This window comes from Phyllobates terribilis, unplaced genomic scaffold (assembly GCF_046119375.1).
Source record: "Phyllobates terribilis strain yellow unplaced genomic scaffold, ASM4611937v1 Scaffold_10__3_contigs__length_209671492, whole genome shotgun sequence".
Taxonomy (NCBI): domain Eukaryota; kingdom Metazoa; phylum Chordata; class Amphibia; order Anura; family Dendrobatidae; genus Phyllobates; species Phyllobates terribilis.
In genome coordinates, this window is record NW_027362770.1 from 194,044,174 (window position 1) to 194,066,979 (window position 22,806).

The following is a 22,806-nucleotide window of genomic DNA, read 5'->3' on the forward strand; positions in this document are numbered from 1 at the left end:
GTGTCCTGCCACATGGCGCTGCTTCACCCGGATCACTGTGGCCTGCCACATGGTGCTGCGTCACCCGGATCACTGTGTCCTGCCACATGGCGCTGCATCACCCGGATCACTGTGCCCTGCCACATGGCGCTGCGTCACCCGGATCACTGTGTCCTGCCACATGGCGCTGCATTACCCGTATCACTGTGCCCTGCCACATGGCGCTGCATTACCCGGATCACTGTGGCCTGCCACATGGCGCTGCATTACCCGGATCACTGTGTCCTGCCACATGGCGCTGCGTCACCCGGATCACTCTGCCCTGCCACATTGCGCTTCGTCATCCGGATCACTGTGCCCTGCCACATGGCGCTGCATCACCCGGATCACTCTGCCCTGCCACATGGCGCTGCGTCACCCGGATCACTCTGCCCTGCCACATGGCGCTGCATTACCTGGATCACTCTGCCCTGCCACATGGCGCTGCGTCACCCGGATCACTGTGTCCTGCCACATGGCGCTGCATTACCTGGATCACTGTGTCCTGCCACATGGCGCTGCATTACCCGGATCACTGTGCCCTGCCACATGGTGCAATGTCACCCGGATCACTGTGCCCTATGTTACCCGGATCACTCTGCCCTGCCACATGGGGCTGCGTCACCCAGATCACTGTGCCCTGCCACATGGTGCTGCGTCACCCGGATCACTGTGTCCTGCCACATGGCGCTGCATCACCCGGATCACTGTGCCCTGCCACATGGCGCTGCGTCACCCGGATCACTGTGCCCTGCCACATGGCGCTGCATTACCCGTATCACTGTTCCCTGCCACATGGCGCTGCATTACCCGGATCACTGTGGCCTGCCACATGGCGCTGCATTACCCGGATCACTGTGTCCTGCCACATGGCGCTGCGTCACCCGGATCACTGTGTCCTGCCACATGGCGCTGCGTCACCCGGATCACTGTGGCTTGCCACATGGCGCTGCATTACCCGGATCACTGTGTCCTGCCACATGGCGCTGCGTCACCCGGATCACTGTGCCCTGGCAGGGGTCCGGCTGGCACAGATGCTGGCGCAGTTTTTGCCCTCTCCTTACACAATACTGACACTGAGATCTCTTTGCACAGATTTATTCTGGATTTACTCTGCATTTACTCTTCACCATCGTTCTCCTCCACATATGAATCCAGTCCGACCTCCTCGTAGTCCTTCTCCAGAGCGGCCAGGTCTTCCCGAGCCTCGGAGAACTCGCCCTCCTCCATGCCCTCCCCGACGTACCAGTGCACGAACGCTCGCTTGGCGTACATCAGGTCGAACTTGTGGTCCAGCCGGGCCCAGGCCTCAGCAATGGCGGTGGTGTTACTGAGCATGCACACCGCCCGCTGCACCTTGGCCAGACTGCTGCTGGGGACCACGGTGGGCGGCTGGTAATTAATGCCAACCTGGGGAAGGAGAAAGACAGAGATCAGTATTGTATCACTCACATGGCCCTATTCTCTAGTTACATCCAAAGCTGCACTCAGAACTCTTCTTAAGGGTACTTTGAATCATGCCCTTAAAGGGGCAATACAGGATTAGAAAAACACGGCCACTTTCTTTCTGCAATAGCGCCACACAAGTTTGGGGGTTGTGTCTGGTACTGCAGCTCTGCTCCATTCCTGCTTTCTAATCTCCCATAGCACATCTTAACATGCTCCACTCCAGCAGGGGGCGCTCCTGCAGCCAGATTGCTAATACACAGAGTAGTGCTTGCAGGTCTGGATGTGACTAGAGCAGGGCACAATGTATATCAGACACCTCGGGTATAGGACCGTCTTACCTTGAACCCCGTAGGGCACCAGTCCACAAACTGGATGGCTCTCTTGGTTTTGATGTTGGCGATGGCCACGTTGACCTCTTTGGGCACCACGTCGCCCCGGTAGAGCATACAGCATGCCATATACTTGCCGTGGCGAGGGTCACACTTCACCATTTGGTTAAAGGGGTCAAAGCAGGCGTTGGTAATGTCGGCCACGGATAGCTGCTCGTGGTACGCCTTCGCGGAGGAGATGATGGGCGCGTAGGTGACCAGGGGGAAGTGGATGCGGGGGTACGGCACCAGGTTGGTCTGGAACTCAGTCAGGTCCACGTTGAGCGCGCCGTCGAACCTCAGAGACGCGGTGATGGATGACACGATCTGGCTGATGAGCCGGTTCAGGTCCATGTAGCTGGGACGCTCGATGTCCAGGTTCCGGCGGCAGATGTCGTAGATGGCCTCGTTGTCCACCATGAAGGTGCAGTCGGAGTGCTCCAGCGTGGTGTGGGTGGTCAGGATGGAGTTGTACGGCTCCACCACCGCCGTGGAGATCTGAGGCGCCGGGTAGATGGCAAACTGCAGCTTGGACTTCTTGCCGTAGTCGACGGAGAGTCGCTCCATGAGGAGGGAGGTGAATCCGGAGCCGGTGCCCCCTCCGAAGCTGTGGAAGATCAGGAAGCCCTGGAGACCGGAGCAGGCGTCGCTCTGCAAGAAAGCCAACATGAGAGAAAACCGCCAACCCGGGGGGCATCGCAAGCACAGGCTCCGAGGGGGCATCACCCGCACACGCTCCGAGGGGGGGCATCGCCCGCACACGCTCCGAGAGGGGGCATCGCCCGCACGCTCCAGGGGGGACATTGCCCGCTCGCTCTGGGGGGGGGGGGCATCGCCCGCTCGCTCCGGGGGGGTGCATCATCCGCTCGTTCCGGGGGGCATCACCCGCACGCTCTGGGGGGACGTCACCTGCTCGTTCCAGGGGGGGGGTCGCCCGCACGCTCTGAGGGGGCATCACCCGCTCATTCCGGGGGGCATCGCCCGCACGCTCTGAGGGGGCATCACCCGCACGCTCCGGGGGGCATCACCCGCTCATTCCGGGGGGCATAACCCGCTCATTCTGGGGGGGCATCGCCCGTTCACTCCAGGGGGAATCACCTGCAGGCTCCGAGTGGGCAATCATCTGCACGCTCTGAGGGGACATCGCCCACTCGTTCGCTCCGGGGGGACATCACCCGCTTGTCCCAGGGGGCATCACCCGCAGGCTCCGAGGGGGGGGGGGGAACACATCGCCCACTCGCTCAGGGGGCAAACACCCGCACGCTACGGGGGCATCACCAGCTCGCTCCGACCTCCCTGAACACTCACCAGTTTCCGGATACGATCCAGCGCCAGGTCGATGCTTTCCTTGCCGATGGTGTAGTGCCCCCGGGCGTAGTTGTTGGCCGCATCCTCCTTCCCGGTAATCAGCTGCTCCGGGTGGAAGAGGTGGCGGTACGGTCCAGCGCGGATCTCATCTGCACAGGGAGTAAAGGGTTAATCAGTCTCACTGACACAGGTCTCCTGAAATGCTCTGTGCTGCCAGAGGTCCTGCTTCTTTTATTATGTTAATCGCAGTCTGTGACCTCCCTCAAACACTCTGTGCTGCTGGGGGATCCTGACCCTTCCCCTATATAATTGTCCTTTTGTCATTCCCCGCTTCAAAAAAATAGCTCCTGAAATACTCTGTGCTGCAAAAGACCCTGCTCATTTCATTGCCTAACTCACTCTCCTGTGAGATCAGCACAATCCTCTCTTGAAATACTCTGTGCTGCTGGGGAGCCCTGACCCCCTTCCCACAAATATTCTCATTTTGAGACTCACAATTGTAGCCCATTCTCCTCCTGAAATACTCTGTGCTGCTGTAACTCTTCTCTATGTAGCTCTCAATCTCCCACACGGTCAGCAAACTCCTCTCCTGAAATGCTCTGTGCTGCTGGGATACCCACTTACCGACTACGGAGGGCTCCAGATCTATGAGGACGGCTCGGGGGACACGCTTGCCATTGCCGGTCTCGCTGAAGAAGGTGGTGAAGGAGTCGTCGTAGGAGCTGGGGTTGTGCCGCTCGTTCCGGACGGTGCCGTCAGGCTCGATATTGTGCTCCAGGCAGAAGAGCTCCCAGCAGGCGTTTCCGATCTGCACCCCGGCCTGACCCACGTGCACCGAAATACACTCCCTCTGTACGGGCACAAGGTAACAAGTCACACAAGAGGGCGGCACACAGTGTCCGCAGGGCACCGGCCGCCTCCCCGGAGGGCACACAGTGTCCGCAGGGCACCGGCCACCTCCCCGGAGGGCACACAGTGTTCGCAGGCCACCTCCCCGGAGGACACACAGTGTCCGCAGGTCACCGGCCACCTCCCCGGAGAGCACACAGTGTCCGCAGGGCACCGGCCGCCTCCCCAGAGGGCACACAGTGTCCGCAGGGCACCGGCCACCTCCCCGGAGGGCACACAGTGTCCGCAGGCCACCTCTCCGGAGGACACACGGTGTCCGCAGGTCACCGGCCACCTCCCCGGAGGGAACACACGGTGTCCGCAGGCCACCGGCCGCCTCCCCGGAGGGAACACACGGTGTCCGCAGGCCACCGGCCGCCTCCCCGGAGGGAACACACGGTGTCCGCAGGCCACCGGCCGCCTCCCCGGAGGGCACACGGTGTCCGCAGGTCACCGGCAGTCTCCCCGGAGGGCACACGGTGTCCGCAGGCCACCGGCCGCCTCCCCGAAGGGCACACGGTGTCCGCAGGCCACCTCCCCGGAGGACACCCAGTGTCCACAGGTCACCGGCCACCTCCCCGGAGGGCACAGTGTCCGCAGGTCACCGGCCGCCTCCCCGGAGGACACACAGTGTCCGCAGGCCACCTCCCCGGAGGACACAGTGTCCGCAGGCAACCTCCCCGGAGGACACAGTGTCCGCAGGCAACCTCCCCGGAGGACACAGTGTCCGCAGGCAACCTCCCCGGAGGACACAGTGTCCGCAGGTCACCGGCCGCCTCCCCGGAGGGCACACGGTGTCCCCAGGTAACCTCCCCGGAGGGCACACGGTGTCCGCAGGTCACCGGCCACCTCCCCGGAGGGCACACGGCGTCCGCAGGTCACCGGCCGCCTCCCCGGAGGGCACACGGTGTCCCCAGGTAACCTCCCCGGAGGGCACACGGTGTCCACAGGTCACCGGCCGCCTCCCCGGAGGGCACACGGCGTCCGCAGGTCACCGGCCGCCTCCCCGGAGGGCACACGGCGTCCGCAGGTCACCGGCCGCCTCCCCGGAGGGCACACGGCGTCCGCAGGCCACCTCCCCGGAGGACACCCAGTGTCCACAGGTCACCGGCCACCTCCCCGGAGGGCACAGTGTCCGCAGGTCACCGGCCGCCTCCCCGGAGGACACACCGTGTCCGCAGGCCACCTCCCCGGAGGACACAGTGTCCGCAGGCCACCTCCCCGGAGGACACAGTGTCCGCAGGCCACCTCCCCGGAGGACACAGTGTCCGCAGGTCACCGGCCGCCTCCCCGGAGGGCACACGGTGTCCCCAGGTAACCTCCCCGGAGGGCACACGGTGTCCGCAGGTCACCGGCCACCTCCCCGGAGGGCACACAGTGTCCGCAGGGCACCGGCCACCTCCCCGAGGGCACACCGTGTCCGCAGGGCACCGGCCACCTCCCCGGAGGGCACACAGTGTCCGCAGGGCACCGGCCACCTCCCCGGAGGGCACACAGTCTCAACAGGGCACCGGCCGCCTCCCCGGAGAACACACGGTGTCCCCAGGCAACCTACCCGGAGGGCACACGGTGTCCCCAGGCCACCGGCCGCCTTCCCGGAGGCCACACGGTGTCCGCAGGTCACCGGCAGCCTCCCCGGAGGGCACACGGCGTCCGCAGGTCACCGGCCGCCTCCCCGGAGGGCACACGGCGTCCGCAGGTCACCGGCCGCCTCCCCGGAGGGCACACGGCGTCCGCAGGTCACCGGCCGCCTCCCCGGAGGGCACACGGCGTCCGCAGGTCACCGGCCGCCTCCCCGGAGGGCACACGGCGTCCGCAGGTCACCGGCCGCCTCCCCGGAGGGCACACGGCGTCCGCAGGTCACCGGCCGCCTCCCCGGAGGGCACACGGCGTCCGCAGGTCACCGGCCGTCTCCCCGGAGGGCACACGGCGTCCGCAGGTCACCGGCCGTCTCCCCGGAGGGCACACGGCGTCCGCAGGTCACCGGCCGTCTCCCCGGAGGGCACACAGTGTCTGCAGGTCACCGGCCGTCTCCCCGGAGGGCACACAGTGTCTGCAGGTCACCGGCCGTCTCCCCGGAGGGCACACAGTGTCTGCAGGTCACCGGCCGTCTCCCCGGAGGGCACACAGTGTCTGCAGGTCACCGGCCGTCTCCCCGGAGGGCACACAGTGTCTGCAGGTCACCGGCCGTCTCCCCGGAGGGCACACAGTGTCTGCAGGTCACCGGCAGTCTCCCCGGAGGGCACACAGTGTCTGCAGGTCACCGGCGGTCTCCCCGGAGGGCACACGGCGCACAATGGCGGCTCCTAGGACTGGCACAGGAGCCTTTATACCCCACCCCTCATACAGATTTGGTCTTGATCCCCCACATGCTGCGTCTCCCTGGATCCCCGCAGAGCGTCTCCCTGGATCCCGGCAGAGCGTCTCGTCTCCAGTCCCGGCCTTTACGTCTGGGGCTGGAGTTCAGTTTCAGGACTGAGGGCTATAAACAGCCACCAATGAGCCTCCGGGCACGCGGTGCCCATTACACACGTGTGACCCACGGGGGTCCGGCGTCACATGTATTTACATATTAGAGGGGCAGGCCCCTTTAAATTAGAACGCGCCCTAAAATCAGGGTTACACCTGGTGACAATCAGTAGAAATACACCCGCATAGCAGAGGGAATGGACCGGGTGAGGCCGGTGCCAGGGGGCCGTCTGACAAGCCTGCAATAAGCGGCTATTTCTAGAACGCCCGCTGACATACCAGCCTGTTAACCCCTCGGAGACAAGAGACAGACTGCAGCCCCAGAGATTGACGTAGAACTACAAGTCCCAGCCAGTCCGAAGCCGAATCTATAGGCCACTGTCTGATGGTGCGGAACCTACTTGTATTTAATTGGGGAGCAATGGGTTAAAAATATGATTAATTCGGGTGCAAAAAAAAAAAAAAAATATATAATATGATCTAAATGAGGAGGAGCGAGGAAATCCCAAATGTGCCGGGGGAACTTACCATTGTCAGTGTCGTCTTTTTCTCTGTATTCTGGTCACTAGGGGGCGGCGGACAGGGCGCGATATAAGAGAATGCTGACATCACAAATTAGAATGCCGTGACATCACAGTGGGCAGCTGACCTCACCGTACAAGCCCCGCCCACTATCACCCCAACATCACAGCCCCGCCCCGCCCACTATCACCCCCAACATCACAGCCCCGCCCCGCCCACTATCACCCCCAACATCACAGCCCCGCCCCGCCCACTATCACCCCCAACATCACAGCCACGCCCCGCCCACTATCACCCCCAACATCACAGCCACGCCCCGCCCACTATCACCCCCAACATCACAGCCACGCCCCGCCCACTATCACCCCCAACATCACAGCCACGCCCCGCCCACTATCACCCCCAACATCACAGCCACGCCCAGCCCACTATCACCCCCAACATCACAGCCACGCCCCGCCCACTATCACCCCCAACATCACAGCCACGCCCCGCCCACTATCACCCCCAACATCACAGCCACGCCCAGCCCACTATCACCCCCAACATCACAGCCACGCCCCGCCCACTATCACCCCCAACATCACAGCCACGCCCCGCCCACTATCACCCCCAACATCACAGCCACGCCCAGCCCACTATCACCCCCAACATCACAGCCACGCCCCGCCCACTATCACCCCCAACATCACAGCCACGCCCCGCCCACTATCACCCCCAACATCACAGCCACGCCCCGCCCACTATCACCCCCAACATCACAGCCACGCCCAGCCCACTATCACCCCCAACATCACAGCCACGCCCCGCCCACTATCACCCCCAACATCACAGCCACGCCCAGCCCACTATCACCCCCAACATCACAGCCACGCCCCGCCCACTATCACCCCAAACATCACAGCCACGCCCCGCCCACTATCACCCCAAACATCACAGCCACAACCACCTCAATTAGATTCCGTTTATTACAAAAGAACATAAATCGAGATAAATTAACAAATTTATTCAAAAACTTCTCTAAAATGAAAAGATACAAAGTGTCCGATGTTTTCTCTCTGCTTCCACAGACCGGGGCGCGGATTCCCGGCTCAGTGTCGGTCTTCACCGCAGTTTTCGGATTCTATTCACAACTTTTTATTAGATTAAAAGTAACTTCCAGGCTAAAAGAGATCAGTGATTGATGAAAACCTGACGGAGGAGAAGCAGCAGCCGCGATAACGGACCCCGAGACGCCGGAGAAGCTGCAAGACAAGAGGAGGAGAAAAGGCTGAGATGATGCGGCCACTGCTGGCTGAGACATCTAAGGGGTTAACCCCGAAAAGCTACACATGCTGGGGGGGTTAACGGGGTCTTCCTATATGATATTTGTGAATGATCGGCTGCAGGGACCCCCACTGCCCCTGAGGATGGGCGGTCTCTGACCTGGATCCAGACGCAGGAGAATGACAGAGAGAAGCAGCAGCGCCAGCAGCGCCGGGCGGAGGGGAATCCTGCGCATCCAGCTCAGCGCCCCCGACAGCAGCCGGACCACCTGTACATACGTCGCTCGCACATTTCCTGAATAGAAAAATAAAAAAATAAATTTACAAAAAAAAAATACAGAAAAAAAAAATCAATCAGAAAACGAGTGTTCACTCTCCGGACCCCCAGCCGTTCCTTCAGCCCCACCTGTCGCACCGACTGTCCGCTCCTGGTTCTGTCGCTCCTCTTCTCTGTCCTTCTCCTCCTCTCGTTCCAGGCGTTGCTTCTCCTCCCTCACAGCGTTTAGCGCCACTTCTTGCTGCTGTTTTGAGAAGACTCGAGGGTCCTGAGCCAAATCCTCAGCCTCCGAGAAGTGACCGAGAGGAAGGAGAATGTTCAGGAGGTGCAGCTCCGCCACCCTCCTATACTCCAGAGAGGGACGGGAGACGTGCGCCCGCAGCCAAAGCCTCCCCAGGTCCAGCATCACATGGGGCTGCAGCACTCTGCTGTACAGGAGCAGGCTGGGAGAAAGGGAAAGGGTAACCTGTATCATCCTCCAGAGCTGCACTCACTATTCTGCTGGTGGAGTCACTGTGTACATACATTACATTACTGATCCTGAGTTACATCCTGTATTATACTCCAGAGCTGCACTCACTATTCTGCTGGTGCAGTCACTGTGTACATACATTACATTACTGATCCTGAGTTACCTCCTGTATTATACTCCAGAGCTGCACGCACTATTCTGCTGGTGCAGTCACTGTGTACATACATTACATTACTGATCCTGAGTTACATCCTGTATTATACTCCAGAGCTGCACTCACTATTCTGCTGGTGCAGTCACTGTGTACATACATTACATTACTGATCCTGAGTTACATCCTGTATTATGCTCCAGAGCTGCACTCACTATTCTGCTGGTGCAGTCACTGTGTACATACATTACATTACTGATCCTGAGTTACATCCTGTATTATACTCCAGAGCTGCACGCACTATTCTGCTGGTGCAGTCACTGTGTACATACATTACATTACTGATCCTGAGTTACCTCCTGTATTATACTCCAGAGCTGCACTCACTATTCTGATGGTGGAGTCACTGTGTACATACATTACATTACTGATCCTGAGTTACATCCTGTATTATACTCCAGAGCTGCACTCACTATTCTGCTGGTGCAGTCACTGTGTACATACATTACATTACTGATCCTGAGTTACCTCCTGTATTATACTCCAGAGCTGCACTCACTATTCTGCTGGTGCAGTCACTGTGTACATACATTACATTACTGATCCTGAGTTACATCCTGTATTATACTCCAGAGCTGCACTCACTATTCTGCTGGTGCAGTCACTGTGTACATACATTACATTACTGATCCTGAGTTACATCCTGTATTATACCCCAGAGCTGCACTCACTATTCTGCTGGTGCAGTCACTGTGTACATACAATACATTACTGATCCTGAGTTACATCCTGTATTATACCCCAGAGCTGCACTCACTATTCTGCTGGTGCAGTCACTGTGTACATACATTACTGATATTACCACATCTCCATGATGTTGGGCGGTATGTCCTGCGGGCTCTGGTAGTACTGGATCAGCCAGGGCAGGACCTCGCGCCATCGCTCCATCTCCGCCAGGGCCTGGATGGCGATAACTACCAGAGAAGCCTTCACCGGATCGTTCCTTGGGGCGACAGAAAGGACAGAAGTGTCATAAAAGACGTCACCACAAACACAATCGTAATTGTAAAATAAAACATTCAGACTTTGCATTTCAGTGAATGTGAGGTTACTGCACTCCATCTGCTTCTCCAACAGTCGTATTACAGCAGAAGTTGCTCCTGAGGGATCACATTACACCATTATGAGAGGTCAGATCAGAGAGACCAGCAAACTCCTGATTGCTGTCACCGTATAAATGAATCATTATGATAAAACTATCTCATGAGACCGAGAGGAATCCCCCCGATAATGTCACTGCAGGCATAGAAACGAGCACAGGTGTGACACCGGGGGGCCGATCCTGCTACAAGGACGCAACACCAGAAGATGCAACAGTGTAACGACAATCTGCAGATATAACACCACCGGAGCAGAAATCATCACCATGAGACGACATCACAGAATATACCGATTACAGAACTAATACAATACTGCCCCCTATGTGCAAGAATGTAACTACTATAATACTGCCCCCTATGTACAAGAATATAACTACTATAATACTGCCCCTATGTACAAGAAAATAACTACTATAATACTGCCCCCTATGTGCAAGAATGTAACTACTATAATACTGCCCCCTATGTACAAGAATATAACTACTATAATACTGCCCCCTATGTGCAAGAATGTAACTACTATAATACTGCCCCCTATGTACAAGAATGTAACTACTATAATACTGCCCCTATGTACAAGAATATAACTACTATAATACTGCCCCTATGTACAAGAATATAACTACTAAAATACTGACCCCTATGTACAAGAATATAACTACTATAATACTGACCCCTATGTACAAGAATATAACTACTATAATACTGCCCCCTATGTACAAGAATATAACTACTATAATACTGCCCCTATGTACAAGAATATAACTACTATAATACTGCTCCCTATGTACAAGAATATAACTAGTAAAATACTGCTCCCTATGTACAAGAATATAACTACTATAATACTGACCCCTATGTACAAGAATATAACTACTATAATACTGACCCCTATGTACAAGAATATAACTACTATAATACTGCACCTATGTACAAGAATATAACTACTATAATACTGCCCCCTATGTACAAGAATATAACTACTATAATACTGCCCCTATGTACAAGAATATAACTACTATAATACTGCCTCCTATGTACAAGAATATAACTACTATAATACTGCTCCTATGTACAGGAATATAACTACTATAATACTGCTCCTATGTACAAGAATATAACTACTATAATACTGCCCCTATGTACAAGAATATAACTACTATAATACTGCCCCTATGTACAAGAATATAACTACTATAATACTGCCCCTATGTACAAGAATATAACTACTATAATACTGCCCCCTATGTACAAGAATATAACTACTATAATACTGCCCCCTATGTACAAGAATATAACTACTATAATACTGCTCCTATGTACAGGAATATAACTACTGTAATACGGTCCCCTATGTACAAGAATATAACTACTATAATACTGCTCCTATGTACAGGAATATAACTACTATAATACTGCTCCTATGTACAAGAATATAACTACTATAATACTGCCCCTATGCACAAGTATATAACTACTATAATACTGCCCTCTATGTACAAGAATATAACTACTATAATACTGCCCTCTATGTACAAGAATATAACTACTATAATACTGCTCCTATGTACAAGAATATAACTAGTATAATACTGCCCCCTATGTACAAGAATATAACTAGTATAATACTGCCCCTATGTACAAGAATATAACTACTATAATATTGCTCCCTATGTACAAGAATATAACTACTATAATACTGCCCCTATGTACAAGAATATAACTACTATAATACTGCCCCTATGTACAAGAATATAACTGCTATAATACTGCTCCTATGTACAAGAATATAACTGCTATAATACTGCTCCTATGTACAAGAATATAACTACTATAATACTGCCCCTATGTACAAGAATATAACTACTATAATACTGCCTCTATATACAAGAATATAACTACTATAATACTGCTCCTATGTACAAAAATATAACTACTATAATACTGCTCCCTATGTACAAGAATATAACTACTATAATACTGCCCTCTATGTACAAGAATATAACTACTATAATACTGCTCCTATGTACAAGAATATAACTACTATAATACTGCCCCCTATGTACAAGAATATAACTAGTATAATACTGCCCCTATGTACAAGAATATAACTACTATAATACTGCTCCCTATGTACAAGAATATAACTACTATAATACTGCCCCTATGTACAAGAATATAACTACTATAATACTGCCCCTATGTACAAGAATATAACTGCTATAATACTGCTCCTATGTACAAGAATATAACTACTATAATACTGCTCCCTATGTACAAGAATATAACTACTATAATACTGCCCCCTATGTACAAGAATATAACTAGTATAATACTGCCTCTATGTACAAGAATATAACTACTATAATACTGCTCCTATGTATAAGAATATAACTACTATAATACTGCCCTCTATGTACAAGAATATAACTACTATAATACTGCTCCTATGTGCAAGAATATAACTAGTATAATACTGCCCCTATGTACAAGAATATAACTACTATAATACTGCTCCCTATGTACAAGAATATAACTACTATAATACTGCCCCTATGTACAAGAATATAACTACTATAATACTGCCCCTATGTACAAGAATATAACTGCTATAATACTGCTCCTATGAACAAGAATATAACTACTATAATACTGCTCCTATGTACAAGAATATAACTACTATAATACTGCTCCTATGTACAAGAATATAACTACTATAATACTGCTCCCTATGTACAAGAATATAACTACTATAATACTGCTCCTATGTACAAGAATATAACTACTATAATACTGCCCCTATGTACAAGAATATAACTACTATAATACTGCTCCTATGTACAAAAATATAACTACTATAATACTGCTCCTATGTACAAGAATATAACTACTATAATACTGCCCCTATGTGCAAGAATATAACTACTATAATACTGCCTCTATATACAAGAATATAACTACTATAATACTGCTCCCTATGTACAAGAATATAACTACTATAATACTGCCCCCTATGTACAAGAATATAACTGCTATAATACTGCCCCCTATGTACAAGAATATAACTGCTATAATACTGCCCCCTATGTACAAGAATATAACTGCTATAATACTGCCCCCTATGTACAAGAATATAACTGCTATAATACTGCTCCTATGTACAAGAATACAATTACTATAATACTGCCCCCTATGTACAAGAATATAAATACTATAATACTGCCCCCTATGTACAAGAATATAACTACTATAATACTGCCCCTATGTACAAGAATATAACTACTATAATACTGCCCCTATGTACAGGAATATAACTACTATAATACTGCTCCTATGTACAAGAATATAACTACTATAATACTGCCCCTATGTACAAGAATATAACTACTATAATACTGCCTCCTATGTACAAGAATATAACTACTATAATACTGCCCCCTATGTACAAGAATATAACTACTATAATACTGCCCCCTATGTACAAGAATATAACTACTATAATACTGTCCTCTATGTACAAGAATATAACTACTATAATACTACTCCTATGTACAAGAATATAACTACTATAATACTGCCCCCTATGTACAAGAATATAACTACTATAATACTGTCCCCTATGTACAAGAATATAACTACTATAATACTGCTCCCTATGTACAAGAATATAACTACTATAATACTGCCCCTATGTACAAGAATATAACTACTATAATACTGCCTCCTATATACAAGAATATAACTACTATAATACTGCCCCCTATGTACAAGAATATAACTACTATAATACTGCCCCCTATGTACAAGAATATAACTACAATACTGCTCCTATGTACAAGAATATAACTACTATAATACTGCTCATATGTACAAGAATACAACTACTATAATACTGCTCCCTATGTACAAGAATATAACTACTATAATACTGCCCCTATGTACAAGAATATAACTACTATAATACTGCTCCTATGTACAAGAATATAACTACTATAATACTGCTCCTATGTACAAGAATATAACTACTATAATACTGCCCCTATGTACAAGAATATAACTACTATAATACTGCCCCTATGTACAAGAATATAACTACTATAATACTGCCCCTATGTACAAGAATATAACTACTATAATACTGCCCCCTATGTACAAGAATATAACTACTATAATACTGCTCCCTATGTGCAAGAATATAACTACTATAATACTGCTCCCTATGTGCAAGAATATAACTACTATAATACTGCCTCCTATGTGCAAGAATATAACTACTATAATACTGCCTCCTATATACAAGAATGTAACTACTATAATACTGCCCCCTATGTACAAGAATAGAACTACTATAATACTGCTCCTATGTACAAGAATATAACTACTATAATACTGCCCCTATGTACAAGAATATAACTACTATAATACTGCCCCCTATGTACAAGAATATAACTACTATAATACTGCCCCTATGTACAAGAATATAACTACTATAATACTGCTCCTATGTACAAGAATATAACTACTATAATACTGCTCCTATGTATAAGAATATAACTACTATAATACTGCCCCCTATGTACAAGAATATAACTACTATAATACTGCCTCCTATGTACAGGAATATAACTACTATAATACTGCCCCCATATACAAGAATATAACTACTATAATACTGCTCCTATGTACAAGAATATAACTACTATAATACTGCTCCTATGTACAAGAATATAACTACTATAATACTGCTCCTATGTATAAGAATATAACTACTATAATACTGCTCCTATGTATAAGAATATAACTACTATAATACTGCCCCCTATGTACAAGAATATAACTACTATAATACTGCCCCCTATGTACAAGAATATAACTACTATAATACTGCCCCTATGTACAAGAATATAACTACTATAATACTGCTCCTATGTACAAGAATATAACTACTATAATACTGCTCCTATGTATAAGAATATAACTACTATAATACTGCTCCTATGTATAAGAATATAACTACTATAATACTGCCCCCTATGTACAAGAATATAACTACTATAATACTGCCTCCTATGTACAGGAATATAACTACTATAATACTGCCCCTATGTACAAGAATATAACTACTATAATACTGCTCCTATGTACAAGAATATAACTACTATAATACTGCCCCTATATACAAGAATATAACTACTATAATACTGCCCCCTATGTACAAGAATATAACTACTATAATACTGCCCCTATGTACAGGAATATAACTACTATAATACTGCTCCCTATGTACAAGAACATAACTACTATAATACTGCCCCCTATGTACAAGAACATAACTACTATAATACTGCCCCCTATGTACAAGAATATTACTGCTATAATACCGCTCCTATGTACAAGAATATAACTACTATAATACTGCCTCCTATGTACAGGAATATAACTACTATAATACTGCTCCCTATGTACAAGAATATAACTAGTATAATACTGCCCCCTATGTACAAGAATATAACTACTATAATACTGCCCCTATGTACAAGAATATAACTACTATAATACTGCTCCTATGTATAAGAATATAACTACTATAATACTGCCCCTATATACAAGAATATAACTACTATAATACTGCTCCTATGTACAAGAATATAACTACTATAATACTGCCCCCTATGTACAAGAATATAACTACTATAATACTGCCCTCTATGTACAAGAATATAACTCCTATAATATTGCCCCCTATGTACAAGAGTATAACTACTATAATACTGCTCCTATGTACAAGAATATAACTACTATAATACTGCCCCCTATGTACAAGAGTATAACTACTATAATACTGCTCCTATGTACAAGAATATAACTACTATAATACTGCCCCCTATGTACAAGAATATAACTGCTATAATACTGCCCCCTATGTACAAGAATATAACTACTATAATATTGCCCCCTATGTACAAGAGTATAACTACTATAATACTGCTCCTATGTACAAGAATATAACTACTATAATACTGCCCCCTATGTACAAGAATATAACTACTATAATACTGCCCTCTATGTACAAGAATATAACTAGTATAATACAGCTCCTATGTACAAGAATATAACTACTATAATACTGCTCCCTATGTACAAGAATATAACTAGTATAATACTGCCCCCTATGTACAAGAATATAACTACTATAATACTGCCCCTATGTACAAGAATATAACTACTATAATACTGCTCCTATGTACAAGAATATAACTACTATAATACTGCCCCTATATACAAGAATATAACTACTATAATACTGCTCCTATGTACAAGAATATAACTACTATAATACTGCCCCCTATGTACAAGAATATAACTACTATAATACTGCCCTCTATGTACAAGAATATAACTCCTATAATATTGCCCCCTATGTACAAGAGTATAACTACTATAATACTGCTCCTATGTACAAGAATATAACTACTATAATACTGCCCCCTATGTACAAGAATATAACTACTATAATACTGCCTCCTATGTACAGGAATATAACTACTATAATACTGCCCCTATGTACAAGAATATAACTACTATAATACTGCTCCTATGTACAAGAATATAACGACTATAATACTGCCCCTATATACAAGAATATAACTACTATAATACTGCCCCCTATGTACAAGAATATAACTACTATGATACTGCCCCTATGTACAGGAATATAACTACTATAATACTGCTCCCTATGTACAAGAATATAACTACTATAATACTGCCCCCTATGTACAAGAACATAACTACTATAATACTGCCCCCTATGTACAAGAATATTACTGCTATAATACCGCTCCTATGTACAAGAATATAACTACTATAATACTGCCTCCTATGTACAGGAATATAACTACTATAATACTGCTCCCTATGTACAAGAATATAACTACTATAATACTGCTCCCTATGTACAAGAATATAACTAGTATAATACTGCCCCCTATGTACAAGAATATAACTACTATAATACTGCCCCTATGTACAAGAATATAACTACTATAATACTGCTCCTATGTACAAGAATATAACTACTATAATACTGCCCCTATATACAAGAATATAACTACTATAATACTGCTCCTATGTACAAGAATATAACTACTATAATACTGCCCCCTATGTACAAGAATATAACTACTATAATACTGCCCCCTATGTACAAGAATATAACTACTATAATACTGCCCTCTATGTACAAGAATATAACTCCTATAATATTGCCCCCTATGTACAAGAGTATAACTACTATAATACTGCTCCTATGTACAAGAATATAACTACTATAATACTGCCCCCTATGTACAAGAATATAACTACTATAATACTGCCCCCTATGTACAAGAATATAACTACTATAATACTGCACCCTATGTACAAGAATATAACTACTATAATACTGCCCCCTATATACAAGAATATAACTAGTATAATACTGCTCCCTATGTACAAGAATATAACTAGTATAATACAGCTCCTATGTACAAGAATATAACTACTATAATACTGCCCCCTATGTACAAGAATATAACTACTATAATACTGCTCCCTATGTACAAGAATATAACTACTATAATACTGCCCCCTATGTACAAGAATATAACTACTATAATATTGCCCCCTATGTACAAGAGTATAACTACTATAATACTGCTCCTATGTACAAGAATATAACTACTATAATACTGCCCCCTATGTACAAGAATATAACTACTATAATACTGCCCCTATGTACAATAATATAACTACTATAATACTGCTCCTATGTACAAGAATATAACTATTATAATACTGCCCTCTATGTACAAGAATATAACTAGTATAATACAGCTCCTATGTACAAGAATATAACTACTATAATACTGCCCCCTATGTACAAGAATATAACTACTATAATATTGCCCCCTATGTACAAGAGTATAACTACTATAATACTGCTCCTATGTACAAGAATATAACTACTATAATACTGCCCCCTATGTACAAGAATATAACTACTATAATACTGCCCCTATGTACAAGAATATAACTACTATAATACTGCCCCTATGTACAATAATATAACTACTATAATACTGCTCCTATGTACAAGAATATAACTACAATAATACTGCCCCTATGTACAAGAATATAACTACTATAATACTGCTCCTATGTACAAGAATATAACTACTATAATACTGCCCCCTATGTACAAGAATATAACTGCTATAATACTGCCCCCTATGTACAAGAATATAACTGCTATAATACTGCCCCCTATGTACAAGAATATAACTGCTATAATACTGCCCCCTATGTACAAGAATATAACTGCTATAATACTGCTCCTATGTACAAGAATACAATTACTATAATACTGCCCCCTATGTACAAGAATATAACTACTATAATACTGCCCCCTATGTACAAGAATATAACTACTATAATACTGCCCCTATGTACAAGAATATAACTACTATAATACTGCCCCTATGTACAGGAATATAACTACTATAATACTGCTCCTATGTACAAGAATATAACTAGTATAATACTGCTCCTATGTACAAGAATATAACTAGTATAATACTGCTCCTATGTACAAGAATATAACTACTATAATACTGCCTCCTATGTACAAGAATATAACTCCTATAATACTGCTCCCTATGTACAAGAATATAACTCCTATAATACTGCTCCTATGTACAAGAATATAACTCCTATAATACTGCCCCCTATGTACAAGAATATAACTCCTATAATACTGCCCCCTATGTACAAGAATATAACTCCTATAATACTGCTCCTATGTACAAGAATATAACTACTATAATACTGCCCCCTATGTACAAGAATATAACTACTATAATACTGCCCCCTATGTACAAGAATATAACTCCTATAATACTGCCCCCTATGTACAAGAATATAACTACTATAATACTGCCCCCTATGTACAAGAATATAACTCCTATAATACTGCCCCCTATGTACAAGAATATAACTACTATAATACTGCCCCCTATGTACAAGAATATAACTACTATAATACTGCCCCCTATGTACAAGAATATAACTACTATAATACTGCCCCCTATGTACAAGAATATAACTACTATAATACTGCCCCCTATGTACAAGAATATAACTACTATAATACTGCTCCTATGTACTAGAATATAACTACTATAATACTGCTCCTATATACAAGAATATAACTACTATAATACTGCTCCTATGTACAAGAATATAACTACTATAATACTGCCCCCTATGTACAAGAATATAACTACTATAATACTGCCCCCTATGTACAAGAATATAACTACTATAATACTGCTCCTATGTACTAGAATATAACTACTATAATACTGCTCCTATATACAAGAATATAACTACTATAATACTGCTCCTATGTACTAGAATATAACTACTATAATACTGCTCCTATATACAAGAATATAACTACTATAATACTGCTCCTATGTGCAAGAATATAACTACTATAATACTGCCCCCTATGTACAAGAATATAACTACTATAATACTGCCCCCTATGTACAAGAATATAACTACTATAATACTGCCCCCTATGTACAAGAATATAACTACTATAATACTGCTCCTATGTACAAGAATATAACTACTATAATACTGCCCCCTATGTACAAGAATATAACTAGTATAATACTGCCCCCTATGTACAAGAATATAACTACTATAATACTGCCCCCTATATACAAGAATATAACTACTATAATACTGCTCCTATGTACAAGAATATAACTACTATAATACTGCTCCTATGTACAAGAATATAACTACTATAATACTGCCCCTATGTACAAGAATATAACTACTATAATACTGCCCCTATGTACAAGAATATAACTACTATAATACTGCTCCTATGTACAAGAATATAACTACTATAATACTGCCCCCATGCTCTCATGCAGCAGCAGCTCTCCCCGGTCGGTCGGTCTGCTCGGCGGTCCTCACTTTCCGTCCCGGGGCTCGGCGCTGATGATCTGCAGTCCTCGCTCGCACAGCTCTAGGGATCCTGTGAAGTTCCTGTCGAGCACCAGCAGGTCAGTAGCCGCGTCCAGCAGAGATTCGGCCGGCGGTGTCCCTGACAGCGATAAGTGTGACCAGTCCCACATGGCGCTCAGGGAGCAGCTGGACACGTTCTCGGTCACCGCCATGGTCACAAATGACTGAGACCTTGGAAAGAAAAATAATCCGTTTATTATGGAACACTGCAGGGACTGTCCCTTTAAGGCTAAACATGACCTCAAACCATCAGCTGTAGGGAAGGGCATGCTGGGAGATGTAGTTTCATCACAACTGGAGAGCTATAGCTTTACGCCCATTGCTTCAAAGTGGAACTACAAGTCCCAGAATGCAGTTGTGCTTTCATCCCTCGTGTCACACATGACTCTCCCCCGCATTACCGTGTTCACAGCGCGGACGGAGCAGCTACTGCGAGACCCGGAAGCTGGGCATTAAAGCCCATCAAGAAGACTCCGCCCACCCGGAAGTTCATTGTCCAATAGCCGCTCAGCTTTTAAATTAATCTTGCAGCTGCATAAAAGACGGTTAATGTGATTGGCTAATAGGCAAAGCAAGGGCGGGGCTTCAGGTATTTATTCACTCGGCCTTGTCCTGGCAGCACAGAACTGATTGAAGGATACATTGAGTTTGTCAATGACGTCATAATTTTTTTTAAAGACACAGTACACCTGTAGAATCAGTGTAGTTACATATTTTATTAGATGACGTCATAAAATGAAGTCCTATAATGCGCATTATTTTTTATTTTTCTATTGAAACAATTCTATCACACACCTGTACTTTTCTGTCTCCATGATGGAGTATTTTTTAGTTTTATTTTATTTATTTTGCATTATATCTATTGGAAAAAAAATGCGTAAAAAACACCTCTGCGCTCTGCTACCGTGCTATGGGCATGTTTTATTTTTTTTACCGTTTTTTGCGGGATCTTTCCTTAATTGTGGTGCTTATTTTGTCACGATAGCAGTATTTTTATTTATTTATTTAATGCATTTTCTGATAGGCTTCTGGGCTGGACTAGAACATGTAGAAAAAAAAAATCAAAATATAAAAGCACATCATGTAAATTGCTTGCAAAAAAAAAAAGCCATGAGAATCATGTTCTCTTGTCTCACCCATGAAATAAAGAAATGTGAATAAAGTCCTAGAATAAACCTGCATGTGACGAAAAAAGAATTCTGCTCAGGATTGCATGATAATTTGCAGGAAGAATTGACAGTGGGGATCAATTTCTGCTCTGTCCCGGGAGGATTTTCCTGACGTTCTCTGGTTTGTAAACAGCTGACAACACAGCAAAGGATCTCATAGTGGAAAGTTATCAGTCAGGAGAAAGTACAAGAACATTTCCCAAGCATTAGATCTACCCTGGAGAACTGTGAAGACGTCATCATGATGTGGCTTATATTTGGCACAACACTGACATTAACCTAGAACTGGATATCCTTCAAAAAGTCAATGTAAAGACAAGAAGAAAATTATTCCGGGAGGTGTGAAGAGGCCGACAGCAACATTGAAGGAGCTGCAGGAATTTATGTCAGGTTCTGGTTGTGTCCTGCATGTGATGACAATGTCCCGTATTCTTCATATATCCGATCTGTGGTGTCAGTGGCAAGATGGAAGCCTGTTCTTACAAAGGAAAAATATGCAAGCCTGACTACACAGGTGAATCTCACTAAATTAGAATATCATCAAAATGTTAATTTACTTGAGGGATCTATTATATAGAGTCATTACACGCAGAGGGATCTATTATATAGAGTCATTCCACGCAGAGGGATCTATTATATAGAGTCATTACACTCAGAGGGATCTATTATATAGAGTCATTACACGCAGAGGGATCTATTCTATAGAGTCATTACACGCAGAGGGATCTATTGTATAGAGTCATTACACGCAGAGGGATCTATTGTATAGAGTCATTACACGCAGAGGGATCTATTATGTATAGAGTCATTACACGCAGAGGGATCTATTCTATAGTCATTACACACAGAGGGATCTATTCTATAGAGTCATTACACACAGAGGGATCTATTCTATAGAGTCATTACACACAGAGGGATCTATTCTATAGAGTCATTACACGCAGAGGGATCTATTCTATAGAGTCATTACACGCAGAGGGATCTATTCTATAGAGTCATTACACGCAGAGGGATCTATTATAGAGTCATTATACGCAGAGGGATCAATTCTATAGAGTCATTACACGCAGAGGGATCTATTCTATAGAGTCATTACACACAGAGGGATCTATTCTATAGAGTCATTACACACAGAGGGATCTATTCTATAGAGTCATTACACGCAGAGGGATCTATTCTATAGAGTCATTACACGCAGAGGGATCTA

The 22,806-nt window shown here is 45.7% G+C and overlaps 1 protein-coding gene across 3 annotated transcripts; it reads right to left on the bottom strand.

Annotated features, from left to right (window-relative positions):
- Nucleotides 1–1,106: 1,106 nt before the first annotated feature.
- Nucleotides 1,107–20,919, bottom strand: LOC141164828 (tubulin alpha-8 chain). 3 transcript variants are annotated; one of them, XM_073650444.1, is made up of 10 exons: nt 20,832–20,919; nt 20,380–20,601; nt 10,050–10,190; nt 8,694–9,007; nt 8,448–8,582; nt 8,214–8,266; nt 3,768–3,993; nt 3,144–3,292; nt 1,806–2,486; nt 1,107–1,428 (listed from the first exon to the last, which is right to left on the bottom strand). In XM_073650444.1, exons 2-10 carry the CDS (start codon nt 20,580–20,582, stop codon nt 1,138–1,140), a joined length of 2,193 nt encoding a protein of 730 aa, XP_073506545.1. In that variant the 5' UTR covers nt 20,583–20,601; nt 20,832–20,919; the 3' UTR covers nt 1,107–1,137. The 3 variants fall into 3 exon arrangements, with proteins under 3 accessions (XP_073506545.1, XP_073506544.1, XP_073506547.1); XM_073650443.1 differs by lacking the exon at nt 20,832–20,919 and having other exon boundaries at nt 20,380–20,715; XM_073650446.1 differs by lacking the exons at nt 8,214–8,266; nt 8,448–8,582; nt 8,694–9,007; ... (1 more) ...; nt 20,380–20,601; nt 20,832–20,919 and adding an exon at nt 6,379–6,563.
- Between the last annotated feature and the right edge of the window lie 1,887 nt (nt 20,920–22,806).

Coding starts and splice junctions, on each gene's coding strand:
- LOC141164828 (XM_073650443.1), bottom strand. CDS start 20,699: ATGCCCTTCCCTACAGCTGATGGTTTGAGGTCATGTTTAGCCTTAAAG. Junction 3,994..8,213: donor TGCTGCTTCTCCTCCGTCAG/GTTTTCATCAAT, acceptor GTGCCCGTACAG/AGGGAGTGTATTTCGGTGCA. Junction 1,429..1,805: donor GGTGCCCTACGGGGTTCAAG/GTAAGACGGTCC, acceptor CTCCTTCCCCAG/GTTGGCATTAATTACCAGCC.